A 19,463-nucleotide genomic window follows, 5' to 3' on the forward strand; every position below is an offset into this window, starting at 1 on the left:
GACTTTTGGCATTTCACAGGTCAAATGTGAAAAGCTACTGAGAAGGGTCAGTATTCTCCAGCTTATCTGATATACGTAGGTAATAACCTGCAAATGTTACCGTTTGTGAGCATAATCAGGTGTTTACAAATGGCCTATGATAAGCTTAAGGTTGCCAGTCTGAAACTGAACCCATAGAAGTGGGAGTTGATTTAAGGGTACAAAATTTATTTCTGTTTTTCTGACAGTGATGTAGTCATTGGATTTACAGGGGCAAGAACAAAACAAGAACCTTAGCAGAATTCCTTAAACCCACCAGATGTGCAGGGTTTTGTGGGATAACAGTCTTACTATGACAGAAAGTAAGTTGGTAGATTTGCCAGTGTTGCAAAACAAATACATAAATTGTATAAAAAAAGAAACTGTTTCAGTCATCAGTAGAAATGTGATTTAGGGAGTTGAGAGCTGAAAAGGCCTATTGCAAATGTTCCTCCAGTATATCTGTTTCTGAAACCCCTTCCATATTTAATACAGATGATAGACTGCATGGTTTGGGGCAGCATTGACTCAAGAACATAAAAAGTCTTCAGGGGATAGTTATTGAGGATGCTTAAAACAGAGCTTAAATTCTCTAGGGAGAAATTATTGAAAATCTCAAAAGGAACTCCTGACAGTCATTAAAGCTACAGAGTATTTTTAGCACTAGCATAGGAAGATGTTTATGGTCAGAACAGACCATACGTGCCTGCAGTGGCTCACTAGATCCTGCAATCCTGAGAAGGTTGCCAATTGTATGTAGAAATTGCCGCAGTGACATTTTGCAATTACAGCTACTTTGTTTTGTGCTTTGTTTTGTTGATGCTGGTGCAGGACTAAGTGGGAAGGTGGTTAATGGTTTCTGTAGAGAATGAGTATGCCGAGAAGGAGATGAGCCACCTTTTCTTTTGGCATAGGTGAAAATAGGACTGTTCATCTAGGTGAGGATTGTGTGTAATAATCAGTAGCTTCCCAAAGTGTTTGGATAGTGTGCAATGGAAAAATGGTTTGGCCACACTTTAGAAGTGATATAATTTCAGAATACCGTAGTAAAACCCACTGCTTAGAACAAGAAAGCACTTCATGTCAGCATGAAGAGGACATGAGAAGAAACCAACTGGTCACTGACTCAGGTATTAGTGGGTTACTAGCCAGTTCTATGAATCATGGACACATTGTAAGAGGTGTGTTAAGATGGATCTGGTTTGACCATTTGAGTGATGTAGTGCAGTCTCTCACAAAGCATTTCATGTGCATGGAGCAAGATAAGATCCTTGCCCAAATGATGTCTGATCTCATGGGCAGGGTTGAGGTTTTTCTTCTGTTTTTCTCAAGCTTACAATCCATATATATATATATATATATACCATGTCTATGTTGATGCTTCCTCACTGGGTTGTGGTGAAGTAGTTGCTGGTAAGGAGAAAGAGCATGGATAAAAAAATAGGTGTGTAAACTGTTGTGAGAAGGCAGTGGGCTTTGTGGAGCATGGACCATATTATCTGTTTAATGTAAATTGCTATAGTTACATCTTAGAACTAACAGAGAAGATAATGTAAAATAAATCCAGTAAGCAGTTATATACTGGAGTAATATTGTCTTTTCTTTGACAGGTATTTCACTGCAGTATACTACTGAATTTCTAATTTGAAGTGATACAAGAAAGCCTGGCATGAGAAGTGTTGACAGTGTAATTTGATTGCATTTGTATCATTGGCACTTAATATGTGGGACATTCTTTTCTGGTTTATATTTTAATGAGAAACATTGCATTACGTTGTGAAAAGAATATTTTCTGTTGCCCAATGCATAAGCAAAAAACCTAACCAAACAAACCCCAATATTATAAAGAACAGAAAAATAAAACAAACAATAATACATGACTTTTATGTATAACGCATTGACTTAAAAAATCTGAGTCATTCCATCCATATAAACAAGTAATATAGTAGTAACAAAGTGCATGAAGCAAATTGCTAAATTTAACTAAGATATTAAAATAAAAAGTACTTTAAAACAATACTTTACAGTTTCTTGCCATGATTCCATCATGCATCATCAACACAAATCAAATCCTAAGGCAACCTGTGCCTTTGACAGTCTTTCTGTATTATTATGTAAATAAATGGAAGTAATGATCAAACTCACAAGAGGGTGAAAAACACCAAGACAAACCATCTATTTATAACAGAGTTGTATTAAAAAAAAATAAAAATCAAAGTGCACTGCTGGTACATCTCATTTGAGCCTATTCTGGGATATGTGTAACACAGGGGCATGATCCAGTCTCCAATGGCTTCAATGCTTTGTTTAAGCATCCAGGGAATAAAGAATGATGGATATTCTATTACTAGCTTTACTATGAATCAAAAATTGTACCAGAATATATACGTAAACATCTTTTGTATACTGAGGAGGCAAACACTTAAATTATCTGATGTGTACAGTACTGGTACTTAATGTTTAGGTGCCAGTACCAGACTGGTCCAGTATTTAGCATTCAGATCTATTTCTAATTACAGATAAGGCATATAACAAAAAAGTAAATAAAATGGTTATTAATAGCTCATACAGTTCAGCAACCCAACCAGTCAGAATTTATCTTGCCAATTTTAACAATCTTCAAACTCTTGTCTTCCATTTGTAGATAGTACTGATCTTTGAAAAAGTAAGTGTATCCTGTGAAGGTAAATGAAAAAGCATACTCAGATTATAGAGCGAAGCTCATTGTACTGGAAAACTTATTTTCCAAAATATTGGTACGCAACAAAAAAGATTTATTTTAGAAACAAATAAAAGTTCCCACTCTGGAGAAGACAGGTCTTGTTCAATTGGAGCCTGAAGCCAGGTCACCATTTTGTGAGCCAGAATTTTCTGGGAAGAAGTGTTTGCTGGCAAAATAGATGTTGAAAATGTAATTGTGTCGAGACTCATGATACCAAGTGGTGCTTCCAGACATTTAGGCATATCTGTGCAACATAAGAGGCCACTTAAAACCATGGGCCAGGCTCTCAGCTGCAGTTGATAGGAGGGTAAAAAAAAAAGGCAAAATACAACCCATTTATGATAATCAAGAAGATTATCATACTTGAGTTCTGGTTGTGTTAGAGTAGGAAGATCCTGAAATGGTGCTATGAGTGCATGCTGGTACTGAGGAAATTACGGAGCTGTCAGGAAGTCAGGAAATTTCCAAGCCATACAGATTGGTCTGATAATGCCTTGTGGTTTTAGGACATCCTGGGTGGCAGGAGTCACTTTACTGTGTTTCAAATCAAACTGCATTAGAGAGTTCTCCACAGAGCTAATTTTTCCCATGCCCAGGTTAGAAAGTCAGCATGAATCCAGGTCTGAGCCTTTGGAACATATTGACATAAAAGTGACTGCATCAGCTTTCACTTTTCTGCATCTCCAGCCTACATTTACGCAGCAGATTTCTAGACCTGTACAGCATAGCAGTTAAAAATAGTAAGATGCTTCAAAACATTTAAGACATACTTTTTTTTTTTTTTTTAAGGCTAAGAGAGTAAATTATAAAGAGTAGTAGCAGATTAAAATTAAATGACCTTCCCTTAAATGAAAAGGGAAACTATCATATTTGCTTGATAAAAACATACAAAAAATATCATATTCTCTTGTGGTTTAACTCCAGCCAGCAGCTAAGTACCATGCAGCTGCTTCATTACTGGTAGTTATACACACACTCTCCCTAATGAGGGGGGGAGGAGAACTGGAAAAGGGTAAAAACCCCTGTGGGTTGAGAGAAGAATAGTTTGACAATTGAAATAAAGTATAATAATAACAATAGGTAAAAGGGGAGATAAATAAACCCCAAGGAACCAAAGTGATGCACAATACAACTGCTCACCACCCACTGACCAATGCCCAGCATGTCCCTGAGCAGTGATTAATCCCTTCCAGACAACTCCCCCCACTTTCTATACTAAGCATGATGTGCTGTGGTATGGAATACTGCTTTGGCTAGTTTGGTCAGGCGTCATTGTCTCTGCTTTGTCACAGCTTCTCATGCCCTTCCTCACTGGCAGAGCATGACAGACTAAAAGGTCTTTGATTAGGGTAGACACTAATGAGCAACATCTAAAACATCAGTGTCTTATCAGCATTATTCTCATACTAAATCCAAAGCACTGCACTGTACCAGTTACTACTATGAAAAAAAACCAAAACTCTATTCTAGCTGAACCAAAGACTTCCCACAATATTTCCCTTTAAAAGTCTAAACTGGATTAGTAGGGTATTTATCAACTGGTGTTTAATAGGAAAATAGAGAGACAATAAAAGTTTATTTGAACCAATAGTTTGAAAACCTGAACGGGAATTTGGCTCCATTTGGCTTCTGCTCAGTAAGAAATTAAATTCTCCAATAAGTTTCACAGCAGATGTATAAGAGCTTGTTAGTAACTTGAATCAGAATTACAGCTTACCACTGTCACCAAGACCCAGGACAGCATCAAGGTTATCTGGAATGCCATTCCAAGAGTCTGCAATGAATTTAGGGGATGCAAGTTCCATTTTCTTTTTTTCTTCGTTGTACCTGAAGAAAATTATACCACTGCATTATGAGTCTGTAATTAATGTTAAATTTTAACATAATTTTTAGGGAGTCCTCAGCAAATGTGACTATATATAACAATCAAATAAAATATAATAACTAAGATTGTAACATTTTCCATTTCATAATAATTGCATTATAATTATTCCTATCTCCTTTAAAACACCATCAAATTTTATGTCTTTCCTTTTGGAAATGCAATTCTTGCTATATAGAAAACATATTTTCTAAGCAAAACCCTTTTCAGAAATGTAGCTTTAAAATTCCAGACATAATTCTAAGGAAGGTAACTTTTTTTCTGGCAGCTGCCAACGTCTGAAGATAGTAGATTTTAATGTGAAATGGCTATCTTTTCAAAATTTTATTTGAAATATTCTTTTAGTCCATGCAATTGATAGAATGCTATTAAATTACTAATTGCTTTCCCTAATATTTCATTAAAAACCCATATGATTTTCACACAGTCTCTGATGATGAATAGATAAATGCCAGGATAAAAATGGATGTTTTTCTGTTTGAGGATGAACCAAAACCACAATGGCTTTCACAATCTATGCTTTCAAGAGGAAAACTCAGCTGATATAAATACACCTAACATGGAAGCTGGATCTAGACTGCAGTGCCATTCAGGAGAGAGTGGAGGTATTGGTGTCCACACCTGCAGATCATGAGTTGTTTCATTTACTTGTTTACTTCAGTGTGATTTCCACTGTAGAATGCAAACATAGACTTGTGCAAAGCCAGTTGTGCACTCCCGCATCCAAGAAATCCAAGATCTCCCTTTCCATATATAGGAAATAAATGTTCCAGATATGCAAGGTTCTTGAAAGGAAAGAAGGTGCAAGACTGTGGCCTGTTTTCCCCATTTATGTGATCCATAGATGGGAGTCAGTGCTGAGCAGAAGTGGAGATGTCCTATGGAGCAGTGACATGGGATATAATTTAAATCAAGCTTCCAATGCATGTGAGGCCTCAGTCACCCTAGCAGTACCTCTTCAGGAGCAATGGGCTTCAAAGAGGTCATCTTTCACTAGTACTGGAGGGAGGGTTTATGTTCTTTTTTTCTATTTATCCATATCTGTATGCATCTCGGGTTACCTTTCCCTCATTACTGTATAGACCTGGATTCTATCCAAAGTTACATCAATACTAATGAGCAGTAGGTTGGCCAAAATAAATTCAAGTGATTAATTTAAATTACTTGCTATTTTTCCTAGGACATTAAAAAAATCTAGTACCTTAAAATCATAGAATAGTTAGGGCTGGAAAGGACCTCAAGATCATACAGTTCCAACCCCCCTGCCATGGGCAGGGACACCTCACACTAAACCATATCACTCAAGGCTTCATCCATCCTGGCCTTGAACACCGCCAGGGATGGAGCATTCACAACCTCCCTGGGCAACCCATTCCAGCATCTCACTACCCTAACAGTAAAGAATTTCTTCCTTATATCCAATCTAAACCTCCCCTGTTTACGTTTTAACCCATTATCCCTTGTCCTATCACTACAGTCCCTAATGAAGAGTCCCTCCCCAGCATCCCTATAGGCCCCCTTCAGATACTGGAAGGCTGCTATGAGGTCTCCATGCAGCCTTCTCTTCTCCAGACTGAACAGCCCCAGCTTTCTCAGCCTGTCTTCATATGGGAGGTGCTCCAGTCCCCTGATCATCCTCGTGGCCCTCCTCTGGACTTGTTCTAACAGTGCCATGTCCTTTTTATGTTGAGGACACCAGAACTGTACCTTGCTGTGTAGCTTTAAAACTTCAGCTGTAGAATCTGAGCCAGCTTCTCTTCCTCTCTTTCACCAAACTTTGCTTAACAATCTAGTTATAATAACACTAAAATAGTTTGGAGCTGGAAGGAGAGAGAGAAGAAAGCTTCCAAAAAATCCACTTAAAGCAAGTGTGATAATGGCACAGGAAGGACTATTGTGTGTAACTGTTTTGCTCCCATGTGGCAGGGTCCTTGTATAAAATAAAACATACTTTAGGGTTACAGCATCTGCGTTAAACAGAGATGCATTTTTTTCTGAAATATTTGTCAACTGCTTTCTTCTTTACACAGATAGGAATAATTTAAGCTTATTTTGGTTCCTTAGAAATAAGTTATGCTTTCTACAGTGACTGCAGTTGATAAGGTACTTTGATAGAATTACTGTCTGTGATTAGGCTGATGAATTAGTTGGAGGCTCTGGAGTACAGCTAATCAAAACAATAGTTGGTACAGAGGGGACTTGCAGCTTTGCTGATTCACAGTCTGTAGGTTTTGGTAGGAATATGAAGTATTACAAATGGCTACATTAGAACTACTTGCAAATGTGTAAAATGATCTCTACATTATGACATTAAAAATTAATAATAGTCTAGTTTTTACAGTTTAGCCTTTTGGGTTTTTTTTTCTCTTTAAATAATGGAGAAGTGCACTGTCATCAAAGTAATTGAAAGTTATGAGCAAGTGGCAATTGTGAAAGGGTATTTACTTACAGGAATCCACATACATTAGGATACAATAAAGACACTCAGTTTGATTATAACATGAAATTAATGTTCACATAAAATGGACTCAATGCCTTTGATATTTTATACAGAGCATCTCTCAGGAGGAATCTTTATAGCTTGGTGAATCTTCTAGATTTCTGGTGGGTGTTTCTGATGCTATAATAATGAAATTCTATTTAAATACATTTAGTAAACTTTTCACCAGGTGTGGGGTAGGATATTTATTTCTTCCACAGTAATGGCCTTAGACATTTTAAGGACATCCCTTCCTGATCTAAGAGCGCAAGATCTTTCCTGGGTAGAGCATGGTAGCAGGTCACCTGAGTTTGGTTCCTTATGTTGTGTCATATTTTGTTTGTCATACAGTCTTTCAAACAGAAACCTTAATGTAAGTACATTCACATGCATCTGTGGAATACCATGTTTGTGGTGTTCTTTGCAACAAAAACTTCCCTGAGCATGCACAAAGACAAAAAAAAAAAGATTGTAGAGACTCTCAAAATAAATAAAATCTAAGACTGGGTTGAGCTAAGGATGGATTGGGAGCAGCTTTGAGGAGAAAGACTTGGGGCTGTTGGTTGACTGGAAGCTCAATGTGACCCGGCAGTCTATGCTTGCAGCCCAGAAAGCCAACTACGCCCTGGGCTGCATCAAAAGGAGCATGAGCAACACGTCAAGGGAGGTGATTCTCCTCCTTTACTCCGCTATGAAGATGGTGAGACACTGGAACAGGTTGCCCGGAGAAGTTGTAGATGCCCTATCCCTGGCAGTGTTCAAGGCCAGGTTGGATAAGGTTTGAAACAACCTGGTCTAGTGGAAGGCGTGTAGCAGAGGGGGTTGGAACAAGATGGTCTTTGAGGTCCCTTCCAACCCAAAACATTCAATGATTTTCCCAGAGTACTAACACTCACTTCTTGTGGTTTGTTCATATCTCCTCAGTGCCAACTCTATTAGTAGAGCAGATGTGTTAGTGACTGGTATATCAGGTGCTGAAGGATTTTCAGTCATCCCCAGCATGCTCTGCTAGTCACACTGCTGTTTCTTTTACATCCAGTGCCTCCAAAGCTGATGGTTTACTGAAAGAATTTCTAAGGTAATCTGGTCAGTCTTTGGCTTAAGGTGATTTTGGGTCAGCCCATTTTTAAGGAATTCTGTCAGAATTTTCTGCCAGCAGTTGTAATCTGACAGTAGGTAAGTTTACCCCTCTTAAGAGCCTGGCACTCATGTGGGGCAGTTTGCTGGTACGTAGGAGTTGAGGCATAGGTTGTTAGGAGCAGCCTGACTAGGACTCCCAGATATCCTCTTCCATTGCAAGCTGTTTTCAGAAAAGCATGCTTGCTCTCTGCTGCTGTACTAATGTTCTTTCCTAGCCATGCTCTGTGGTTGAGCATCCTCACTTGCCACTGCTCAGTTCTGTCCTGGCAGCCCTTATTTTGTATTCTTCAAGGATGCCCTCCCTGAGTTTGTTCCTGCTTACTGAACCTCAGTGTGCACTTAACCCTAGAGATGAGGCTTGGTAACAGTGTACCATCACCATCACCACTTCAATGGGTCTTACTTCCAGTATCTGTCTCCAGCAAAAATGTATGTCCTCTTGTTTCTGCCCCAGTTGAAAGCTGCATCAACACGTTGCACATCCGGGGGTAGTCCCAGGTTGGTGAGTTTCTTTGGATAACCCCTATCCAAGTTACTGGCTGAATAAACCCAGTACTCGTTTCCTAATAGGAGAGAAAACAAACCCAGCACTGTTAAGTAGTTGGATACAGAGGAGTATTCCTTTTTTTATGCTTGCCTCTCAGAAAAAGACATCACGTCAGTGTGCTCTTGCTTTCTCCCTTCTTAGCTGCCTTATCTTTGAGGCAGACACTGTCTTAATATGGCTGGGGTTATGTTAAAACTGATGGTTATTATTAGTATTTTTTGTATAATGAAGATGGTCTGAAAAGAGGCATGGGCACCTGAAGGTCGAATGTAGATGTTCATGCTCAACCTTCATTTGTTTGGTTGAGTGTTTTTATTGAGCAATTAACAGATAGTTTTTGCCCAGAATTCCTATTTCCATTGTCTCTTGTCATACAACATTTTCTCATGTCTGTCCAAATATGTATTAATGGAAGAGGTACTAGTATTCTGTTCTTTAAATGGAATTACAGTTTACTTAGTAAATACCCTTACTACATTCACTGAAAACCATGGAAATATTAATTAATGAAAGAACATTTCTTTGATTCTATGCTAGTGGGAAAGTTAGTAAACTGTTAATACGAAAAAAGTGTAAATGTAGGATTTGAGATCCTGAGAAGTTACTGGCTCACCATTCAGGAACAAAGGGTGTGTCTCAGTAGTCAGTGTTCTAAGTTAGTTGGGCTACATGTAACTTTCAAACCAATCTTTGATCTTATTTTTTTAAAAGCAGGTTAGTTATATTTTCCTGGAAATTATAAAGAGAGGGAGAGAGGTTTAGATGGAGTAGGATTATATATAGTATATGCAATATTTCAAGTGTTATGGCTTGCCTGAAATAAAACTTCAAGCTTCCTCTCCCCCATGTAACCAAAGCGAATGGCCTTTGAGACATATGGAATAGGTTATTATTACTTTTTTCCGTCCTGTGCAGAAAATGTACAGCAGCATCGGCCATATGGTTTTTACATGATTGGAGGTGTTTAGTCATGGTTTTTAGTAGATACTGGAGCCCAGTTTTGCTGGCTCAGTTCTTCACGTTGAAAACAGTTTCCTAGCTCTGCTAATTTGGCCAGTACAGGGGAACCATGTGTGGCTTAGGATAGACAGAGCGATGCTTCCTGTTATTCTCCTCTCCCATGGAGGCACCTAGGATGACTGCCAGTATCCTCTGCATGGTGAGCCACCAAGGAAGACACTTGGAAGCCAGAGTGGAAGTTAGTCCACAAAAGAGGAGGATGAAGGAAAGGCATGGGGGAAGAGGGAGATCTAATCTTCTCAAGCAACTGTACAGAGTCAATAGCTTGAAATTAGAGGAAACAGAAGGAAAACAGAGCAGTGACTAATGAAACAGAACTCCTGCTGTGGTTGCTTTTTGGTTTAAATAATTACTCTTGTTTAGTCTTGCTTATTTTTGAATGTGTCTTTTTTGATGCTTATAGCTCCCCTTTGTTGTAATGGAGGCTAAATGCTCTTCAGTCTTTCAGATGCAGCCCTTGTCCTAATATCCTCTCCACGGGATGTTTGACATCTGTCACCCATACCCTGTGGCTATACTTGCTCTTAGGCAGGCCATTTCCTGGCCCAGTTACAGCTGGGAGGAAACTGAGCTTGAATGCAACATTTATGCAAATAGTTGCTTACATTTTAAAGCTTAAAACCAGTACCTGAAAAGAATACAGCCTTCTCATCCTGGGGGGCCTCGTAGACAGCATCGATTTTCTCTGGCAGATCAGGCCAGAATGTAGCAACAAGAAGAGGACCTGTGGGTTTTCCTCGGGGGTTTACAGTCCTCCACATGAATCTGAGCAGAACAGAGCATTGTATGAGTTTACAATGAACTAATTCACCAGCACATCTGGTTTTCATAATTTCTGGCAAAGGCCGCATAAGCGTGCATGCACACACACACATGCACACACACACGTTAGTAGCAACGCACATTTGTAACTGTTTTCCTACAGTGACTGAAAAGCAAATCATCCATTTGGAAGCCTGTTGCTAAAACAGCTGCACAATAAGCTGCATACTAGACTGTGGGTGATATTGCTTGCACTGATTGCACTGGTTGCTTTGGAGTTTCTGTTGCTTTTTGAAGCAGGGCAGAATTTATTCTGTGCTTTGAGTATAAAACTAAACTCCTTTACAAGGCATTTAAATTGTTAGAGCTCTCGTGCTGTTGTGTATGGAGCAGATGGACGAGTGAGAAAAGCAGAGATTTCTATTCCATGAATTGCTCTTGCAATTACTATTGTAGTGACTAAAAGTTCAAATTTAATGACAGTATATCAAACTGCTTGGAAGTGAGCTTGGCTGTAAAGGAAACTGCTAGCACTAAAAATGTTCATTAGAGAAATGCATAGGGTAATTTATTAGCTATTTTATGTGTAAGTAGAATCATCATTTGATTTAAGCTTTAAAAAGCTGTAATTATCTTTAAATGGCAGAGCTTTGTGCTGAGGGCTTTTGGTTAAAAATGGTTCTGCTATTTCGTCCTTTGCAGAAGGAACAAATTTTTCCTCAACAGAATGAAATTTTTGCCATGGTGATAAAATGAAAAATCAGCAGCTCATGGACCAAGCTATAGCTCTTACATTCTCAGGTCAAACTGCTTTTACCACTATTGCGTTACAGAAGCTCAAGGTGCTATTGGCATCTTACTTTTTGCAAGATATAAATAGCCATTACCCATTCCCACTTAGAATAATTATACCTTGAGAAACACAGCATCTGACACCGAATCTTGGTTTTGCCTAAAACTTGAAGGAGAGATTCTAAATTCATTTATTAAATTGCTGTATTTTTATCAGTGAAGTTTGATTGCAAACAGAGCTAGACAGGACAAAGAAAACATCTTGAAACCCATTTTTTCAATCTCTTAATTAAAAACATGTATTTATTTAATATGACATATGATACTAATAATTATGATAGTAATATGTTAACCTACTCTCATTTTGCATACATATATGTATTTTTAACCTGTACAAAAAATATCTAAGCATAACTCATCATAATTTTCATTTTAAAAAAAGGGCAAAGAATAAGGTATTTAATTACTCTTGCCCTTGACAGTATTTAGACACTGTAAAAGGGAATAACATTTTTTTCACGTATCTCTCTTTAGACAGAAAAGCAGATCCTGTATGGTATGAAATGGAAACCCAGATAACAAATCTTTCTAACGCTGCATTTACGAAAATATCTCCTTTGAAAATCCAAGTTACAGAATTTCAATCAGATTGGGACTTGACTTATTGCTGAGTCAGCACTAATAATCACTGTCCACATGAATTCCGAAATCTCCAGAGCCAATGGATACTTGAACATCAGGCTTTTCTTAAAGCACACATTTGAAGGGACGTATTAAAATGATGAGGTTTTCTTGTGGAAAAGGAAGCTTGGTCAAAGCTGAATTTTCTTTTGCTTTTGAATTGGGCAGGAGGTATTTTTATTGCTACTCATCTTATTGAGGAATGGTGAAATAAATTATTTGATTTTCTCATTTCACTTTGAGCTTGTTGAAATACTTTAAGTCATTCAGGTTAAATTTTAATATTATCTTTATAGACAGATTTAATACCCTTTTAGAGTAAGTATTTTATATTTTAACATAATCAAGATTTGCCATTATTAGTATAATTATTATTAGCAGATATCTAAAGGGACTGAATCAGTGGGTCTTTTTTAATGTCATGGTAAGCTTCAGAAGTTTGAATTTTGTTCATTTTCAGAGCAAAGCCATCTGTGTAAATGCTATAGTTGGGCACTCTGGTTGCTTGGAGGATTCTGTGCCCGGTGGAAAAGCTCTGTAAATGGCCCACAGCAGCTCCAGTAATTCCCATTTATTTCCTTGCATTGAAGAAGGATTTTTTTTTTTTAATTCATCTTATCTGACTTCCTTTTTGCTAACTGTTCCTTTTGCCTGTGTAATATGACAGATGCTGCAGTCTTTTGCATGAATCATAAAAGTCACACAACATATGATAGACATTTGTTTTTAGAATTCCAAAAGTGAGTCATAATGCTGTGTGCCTGATGTTTGAAAAGCTGCAAGACTGACAGGCAAAGCCATTCCAGAACAAAACAATGCAACAATTGTCTGCTTTTGCTGCATGTTAGATAAAGCATGAATTGGTTGCAACAGACTGTTTTGGTATTTGCATGGTTTTTTGACCAGCTGTATCTGAATGTGAAATACTTCTGTTGGGATTAATTATATAGAATACTGAGTCACTTTGACACTATGGATACTATGAAACTTCAAATAATTTCTGCTGCTGCGAGGGTATGTTTTAATTTTTGTTTTATGCAATGAGCTGAGGTTGATACTTCAGCTTCCTGATGACTATGTTAGAAAAAGTGGGTACCAGTTTTGGCAAACTTGTTAGACCAAAGTGATGGGGCCAGCTCTGTGCAGCTTGGTGGAAGAGTCCAGTGCCGGCATTCTGTAGTGCTGGTCTGTTGGTACTGTGGGACCATTTTGTTGCCAAGAAAGAGCTGTTTCTTGACACTAGGGATTACTAGATTGTGAGGAATTTTATCCTGCCATTGACAGGGGCCAAGAGGAATAGTACAAAAGCTATTACAGGTGAACCCTTTGTGCCCCTCGCAACTGTAATGGAATTATATTCTCACGACCAGAAGTTTTAAATCCCATTTCTGCATTGCTAAAGCATGAAGCCTGTGGTAAAGGTTAAGTCAAACTTCAAACCCAAAGCACACACCTGTGATTGGGTATCACGCAGATGGGAATTAGAAGGAAATGCACTGAAAAAATTGCAGTGTACCATAGCCTGTAAAATTACCTCAAAGTCCATGACTTTTTGTTATGAAAAGCTGGTAAGTAGAGTTAAACCATGCAGCATAGTAATAATTATTCATAGCTTCTAGTTGAAAATGTAAATCTGGAAAAGATGGCTGGACTTTTACAGCACCAGGAGACACAAATAACTGGTGTTTCATGAGGAGGACCTTGTTTATTGGTTCCTGCTTCCTCTTAAATTTCACCTGACATCTGGGAAGAAGCAATGAACAGGTTGGTTGTAATATTTCCATCAGCTTCACATGCTTGTGTATGTTTCTATATGATAGCAGACAGTGTCTGATTTATACGCACACAGTGCATGCATGGGCTCAGACCTTCAGTGACTTTGGGAAAATGTTCAAGGTAACTGAGGATAAATTATTTCAAATTGGGCATTTATTTAAGGTGAAGAGAAAGAGGATTTAGTGTGTTTCACTGTGGTACTGCCATGTCCTGTACTTCTTAGGAGATGCTTTTCATTGCTGAGCAGCTGGGTAATACAGACCCTGGCAAAGGCAGCAGGAGCTGCAGCTGTGCAGCTACCTTATTTTATCAGGAATATCTCTGCTCTTGCACCAAAACTGCCTTTTGTGTCTTCTGCCTAGGAGGCCTTGCACGTGTGGAGACTATCCCAATCACCGGTGTCCTTACAGTACCATGAGTCACATAATTTTGTTACTTTATGGACTCAACCTGGATTCAACCATTCAGGCACAAGACTTTTCTCATATATTTCCAATTTTGTATCTTTATGAACATGGGGACCAGTCTACAAAATGCTACAAAAAGCATCCGGAAATACTTTATAGGGAATGAATCTTTATTTGGCAGGTAGTAGACTGGCTAATGCATCTCTTCCATTGCTAATTTTGTTATTAACATTACAGATGTGTTAATCTCTAAGGATCTGGGGGGTCATATCTGGTTTGCATAAACATTTAGAGGTTTGGATGCATCTCCAAACTACTTCACTCTTTTAAGCAACCCTTGTGTGACTCCATAGAAGCCAGCAGGGGCAGCATCAGGGTTAATTTTGTTCTCCAAAATGTGAAGCTGGGTAGCAAATATGAGAACAGGCTTTTATGTGAGGTTTGTGGCATTTTCTTGTCCTGCTTTTAGCTAGAACTACCACCAGCCTGGTTGTTGTCATAACATCTTGTCATGTGTTATCCCAGTCTAGTGCAGAAACCAGAAATCACAAAATACCACAAAACTGCCTAAAATTATCACTGAAGTTGAAAATTCCACATTCTTGAAGAAGTTTGAGGGTAGCTCTAAGAATAGGTGAATTTAAGCATAATCATCTCACATACATCTGATTACAGACAATCTTTTGGACATGAATGTGGTTGGAAGTAGTCAGCATAATTCTCAAATGGGAAATCATGCTTGACCAACCTGATAATGTTCCATGGTGAAATGACTGGTTTTGTAGATAAGGGGAGAGCATCTCAAAAAGGTTTGTGATCTCCTTTCCAATGAGATTCACTTAGAGATGCCATTGAAGTATGGGTGAAGTAAGCAGACAGTGAGGTGCACTGAAAACTGGCTGACTGTATAGGTTTAGAGAGCACAGTCAGAGGTATGAGGTCAAGCTGGAGGCCAGTAGGCAGTGGTGTAACTGTCCCAGGCATCAGTACTGGATAGAAGACTGTTTAACATCTTCAGTAGTGATCTATCTGTATGATAGGGCAGAGTGCACCCTCAGCAAGTTTGCTGATGACCCAGTAGTAGGAGTGGCTGATACACCAAGGGTTTGTGCTGCCATTCAGACAGACCTTGATCCCTGGAGAAATGGAATGTCAGGAACCTTACACAGTCCAACGAGTGGCAATGCAAAGACATACACCTGGGGAGGAAAAGTTCCAAACAGCAGTTCAGCCTGGGGGCAAACAGGCTGGAACACAGCTTTGTGAAAAGGAAGCTAGGAGAGCTGGTGGAAACCAAGTTGACCATGAACCAGCCATGTACCCTTGTGGCATAGAAGGCCATATTATTTAACCATGAAATCAGACTTCACCATCTCTTTCCCTTAGGAGTTGATAGGACATTTTGCTGTCTCTGAACACACAAAAGAAAGGGCAGAGATTGTGCCTGGTCATAAATGTCTAGGTTTTGATGAATAAGTCTGACAGGTTCCTCCATGTGTGAAGCCCCATTGATAAGAAATTTATCTCACTTACCTATCTTTGAAGAAAAATGTTTCTCCTCTAATTTGTGCGACTCCATCAAATACAATGTCGTGCTTGCAGAGCTCTGGAGTGACAGGTCCGAGGGTTGGACGTGGGCCGGGCCCTGGCCCTGGCCCTGGCCCAGGCTCTACATCAGTCGACACTTCTGTAATGGTGAACAGAGAAGTTCTGTTACACTGAAATACAGTGTGGCATAGGTTCCACATAGCACATGAGCTACCATCATTTCTAGAAGACTAAGAACTTGGAGGCAGTGCTTGAAGAAGGAAAAACTTATAACCTTTTCAGAGGAAGGGTGGTCAAATATTGCTGAGAAGGCCATAGCTTTCCTTCCTGCATTAGTTTACTCTGTGGGCTTATTCACATTGCCTGTGAATGTCTATTCATGCTGAGCTGTCTGTTTAACTTGAAAGATACTCAGAGGTGGCTATACTGGGTATAAATGTTAACATTACAGGTTTTATTTCACTGGCTTCTAAAAAGATGAGAAATGCATTTCAAAGTCCTTCTACTCAGAATTATCTGCAACTCCACTGAGATATATATCAAAGCAAATTTCTGTTCTACAAAGAAGTACCAATATTTTGCAAGTTACAAACATGCATTTTGAGCCATTTGTATGATCTTTTTGCCCTCATCAGCAATCAAAATGTGCACTTACAAATATGCACTTTGCCATTTGGTTTATTTTGGTTTATTATTTGGCTGTGGCTGTATTGCCTTATGAAGCATTTGCCTTTTTTCTTAAATATCAGGTTGATTTACTATTGAAACAAAGTGGAGTGTAGCTGACGGAGATACCAATGGAAGAAAAAAAGTTTTTTTTAGTACTTATTTTATATAGGAAGCAGTTTGTAAAGGGCTCTATCAGTATGAAGAGACAAGAAAGATAGTTTTGTCTCAAGTTTTGAAGTGTGCCTTGAGACAACCCAGTTAAATTCTGAACTCTATCAAAGATATGTTATGTAAGCTTAGAAAATTCATGGAGCCTTGCCCATGTCTCAATTCCCAGTCTTAATTAAAGCAGTTAAGAACAAGGGGGAAATTGAAGATTCAAAACAGATTTTTGATAAAAAGGTATCTCATGTGGTAATCATTCTGGTATATTCCTATTACCATTTCTAAGGTGTTGAATGCTGTAGTATATAGTGACTTACAATTAGGAAGATATCTCAGCAGAAAAGTGAAAAGCACAGAAAAATAAATGGCATAGATTTTCTCTGCTTAATTGACTGTAGCAGATTTGTGTCTCTACAAGGTAGAAAACATATATGTGGAAGGAATTTTCATCATAATAGTACCTATGAATTTTACTAAGTATATCTGTGAGGAAAATAATAATTTTTTAAAGATGTACCAACACAAGAACACTTAAATCCACTTTTTCTCCAGGAGCTTGACAAATACATTTATGTCAACAAATCAGCTCCCATACATTCTGCAAATGTTATTGTGATGGTACAGTCTGGATTGTGAGCAGGCAATGTGAACTGTTTCCAAGCTGGGACAGGAAGTAAGGTCCTTTCCCTCCCTTTACAGCGAGTTGCAGTCTGGAAAGCTCAGAGTGCTGTAGACAGTAACACCCAAACCCACCCACATGAGGTATTCCAAGCTAGAGAAAAGCATGGGATTTCATTGTCCCAGTAAAGGCATTAGAAATTTTCATCTAACGTTTTGGCCAAGGGGAGTTTTGGGCCTTCTATTAGTTTAGTAAATTTAGTGACTCCTCATCCTTAAAATGTGATTTTTTAATTTAAGTAGGAGCCTCTTAATAACATAAAGTAGGGAGAAAGACACAGGGTTTTTCTGGCATTTCTGGTATTGTGCAGTATGTCATTTACTGCAGGTTCTGAGTCCCATATTTCAACCTGTGCTGCATGCTTTTCTGCTGCCAGGGGAGGACCTTACCATATAGCTCCTGTATCCCTTTAATATCATCCTGAGAAAGTCGAAAGTTCTTGGTGTAGGTGTAGATAGGGGCCATCAGGGCTCCTGGATCCTCAGAATGCTCTAATCCCATGGCATGGCCAAATTCATGGGCAGCAACCAAGAAGAGACTGTATCCTAAATAACACAGCAAGATAGTATTAGCTGCTTGCATCTAAATAGAAGTGTCCCACACAGGTTATTCATAGTCTTACAATTTTATTTTCTTTGCTACTCATAAAAAATCTCCCAACAGTAAATATCATCATTATTTACAGATGCCAGTGGTGAATGTTACATATATATTGCCAGAAATGACATTTCAATAGAGAGATTCTGAGGTTTTAGAGGCTGATATTTGCTCTTGTATCAAATGAGAGTGACTTTGACTGCATACTTCATGCTTGCTGTAAAAAAAAAGGAAGTGCAGCAGATAAAATCAAACAATTTTTTTAAGCATGGAGAGTTAAACTTGCATTCTAGACCTCAAATCTTACTTTTTGTCATGAAGTGGCATGCAGGTGATAAACAGGTCTGTATACCTGTCTGTCCATGAACAGAGCCTGGCTCACCAGTGTTATACCAAATATTGCCAGGTTAAAAAAAGTCTTTTATCACAAGATGACATTTTATCAATTATGCTCAAACAGTCTTTGAAATTTGGCAGTTATTTCCCTCTTAAAGGAAAAATACCAAATCTTGCATTTGTTTGTACATGTGTAAAAAGCCTTTTGCTATATTTAATTTTATCCATGTTAAAAATGACAAATATTAACCAAAATAATTTAAAATATTCACCAGATAAAAATCATGCTGCCTCACTTTTAAACATGTTTTTCACCCTCAGCAATATCAGTCACAAATGTCTTTTACATTCAGCATTTGTTCCTAATTTGACCAATATCAGAGTATAGTTATTATATATGTAATGCACTTGTGGCTTTTAGCCTTGGAAGGAAAAACTGGTGGTGAGAAAATAATTTATTTATCTAATTTATTTTTAAAAATGTTTTTTGGTTTTTGTGATTTCAAAAGACACTTCATGGTTATAAATTACCAAAAAATGTGAATGTTTCGGGCAGATGAGCTACGGGATTGATTCTTGAAAGAGTCTCCAATTCAGATACAGAGATTTTGCTCAGATTTCAGGCTGGGGAGAATGTAAATTGTAACTATATATAAGTGCTAAATGTGAGGATGAAATCATCCTGAGTGTGATGTCATCAGTGGGGTCAGTATGCTGGTACCAATGTATTGCTGTGACAATCTATTACCTTGATCAGGACAAAAGCCCCACTTGCGGTCATCATCATAGCTACTGGTAGAAGCACACCACAGCTTGCCATCATTGCGACCTGCACTTGTACAGGACTCGTATTTATTCCCAAGGAAGATGAAAGGGAATACGCAAGGGGCTCCCTCTGAATTTCCACCAACTGTTGACATGGCTGTGGAAAATGACAGGAAAATGCAGAGAGAAGGAAGTCTCTTTTGTGAGATTAAGCTGATGCAACTTCTTCTAAAACACATGCTAAAATCAGAATGCAAGCAAAAAAAAATGTAATCCTCTTAAGAACATGAGGAGTCAGATTGAAAGTAATATTTGAAAATAAGATTGCCTGGCACAGAGGAAAAGGGAAAAGTCTAGGCATTGCCATTGCAATTAACTTGCCAACAGTTTTGGTGAGAGTAAGAATGTGTTCACAGCTCTGAGAAAACAGCAGTTCATAATGTTCTGTGGAAGATGATTATGGAGCGTCTCCCTTTGT

At 38.4% G+C, this 19,463-nt stretch overlaps 1 protein-coding gene across 1 annotated transcript in view; it reads right to left on the reverse strand.

Annotated features, from left to right (window-relative positions):
• Positions 1-1,697: 1,697 nt before the first annotated feature.
• Positions 1,698-19,463, reverse strand: part of MMP2 (matrix metallopeptidase 2) — a 36,374-nt gene continuing 18,608 nt past the window's right edge. Inside the window, exons 7-13 of the mRNA XM_005152222.3 lie at positions 18,969-19,142; positions 17,677-17,832; positions 15,760-15,913; positions 10,437-10,573; positions 8,645-8,804; positions 4,458-4,567; positions 1,698-2,694 (exon numbers count right to left, since the gene is read on the reverse strand). Of these exons, the coding sequence (XP_005152279.1) occupies positions 2,591-2,694; positions 4,458-4,567; positions 8,645-8,804; positions 10,437-10,573; positions 15,760-15,913; positions 17,677-17,832; positions 18,969-19,142 (995 nt within the window). The 3' untranslated portion in view covers positions 1,698-2,590. The remainder of the gene's footprint in view (positions 2,695-4,457; positions 4,568-8,644; positions 8,805-10,436; positions 10,574-15,759; positions 15,914-17,676; positions 17,833-18,968; positions 19,143-19,463) is intronic.

The sequence above is a fragment of the Melopsittacus undulatus genome, chromosome Z (assembly GCF_012275295.1).
Source record: "Melopsittacus undulatus isolate bMelUnd1 chromosome Z, bMelUnd1.mat.Z, whole genome shotgun sequence".
NCBI lineage: Eukaryota > Metazoa > Chordata > Aves > Psittaciformes > Psittaculidae > Melopsittacus > Melopsittacus undulatus.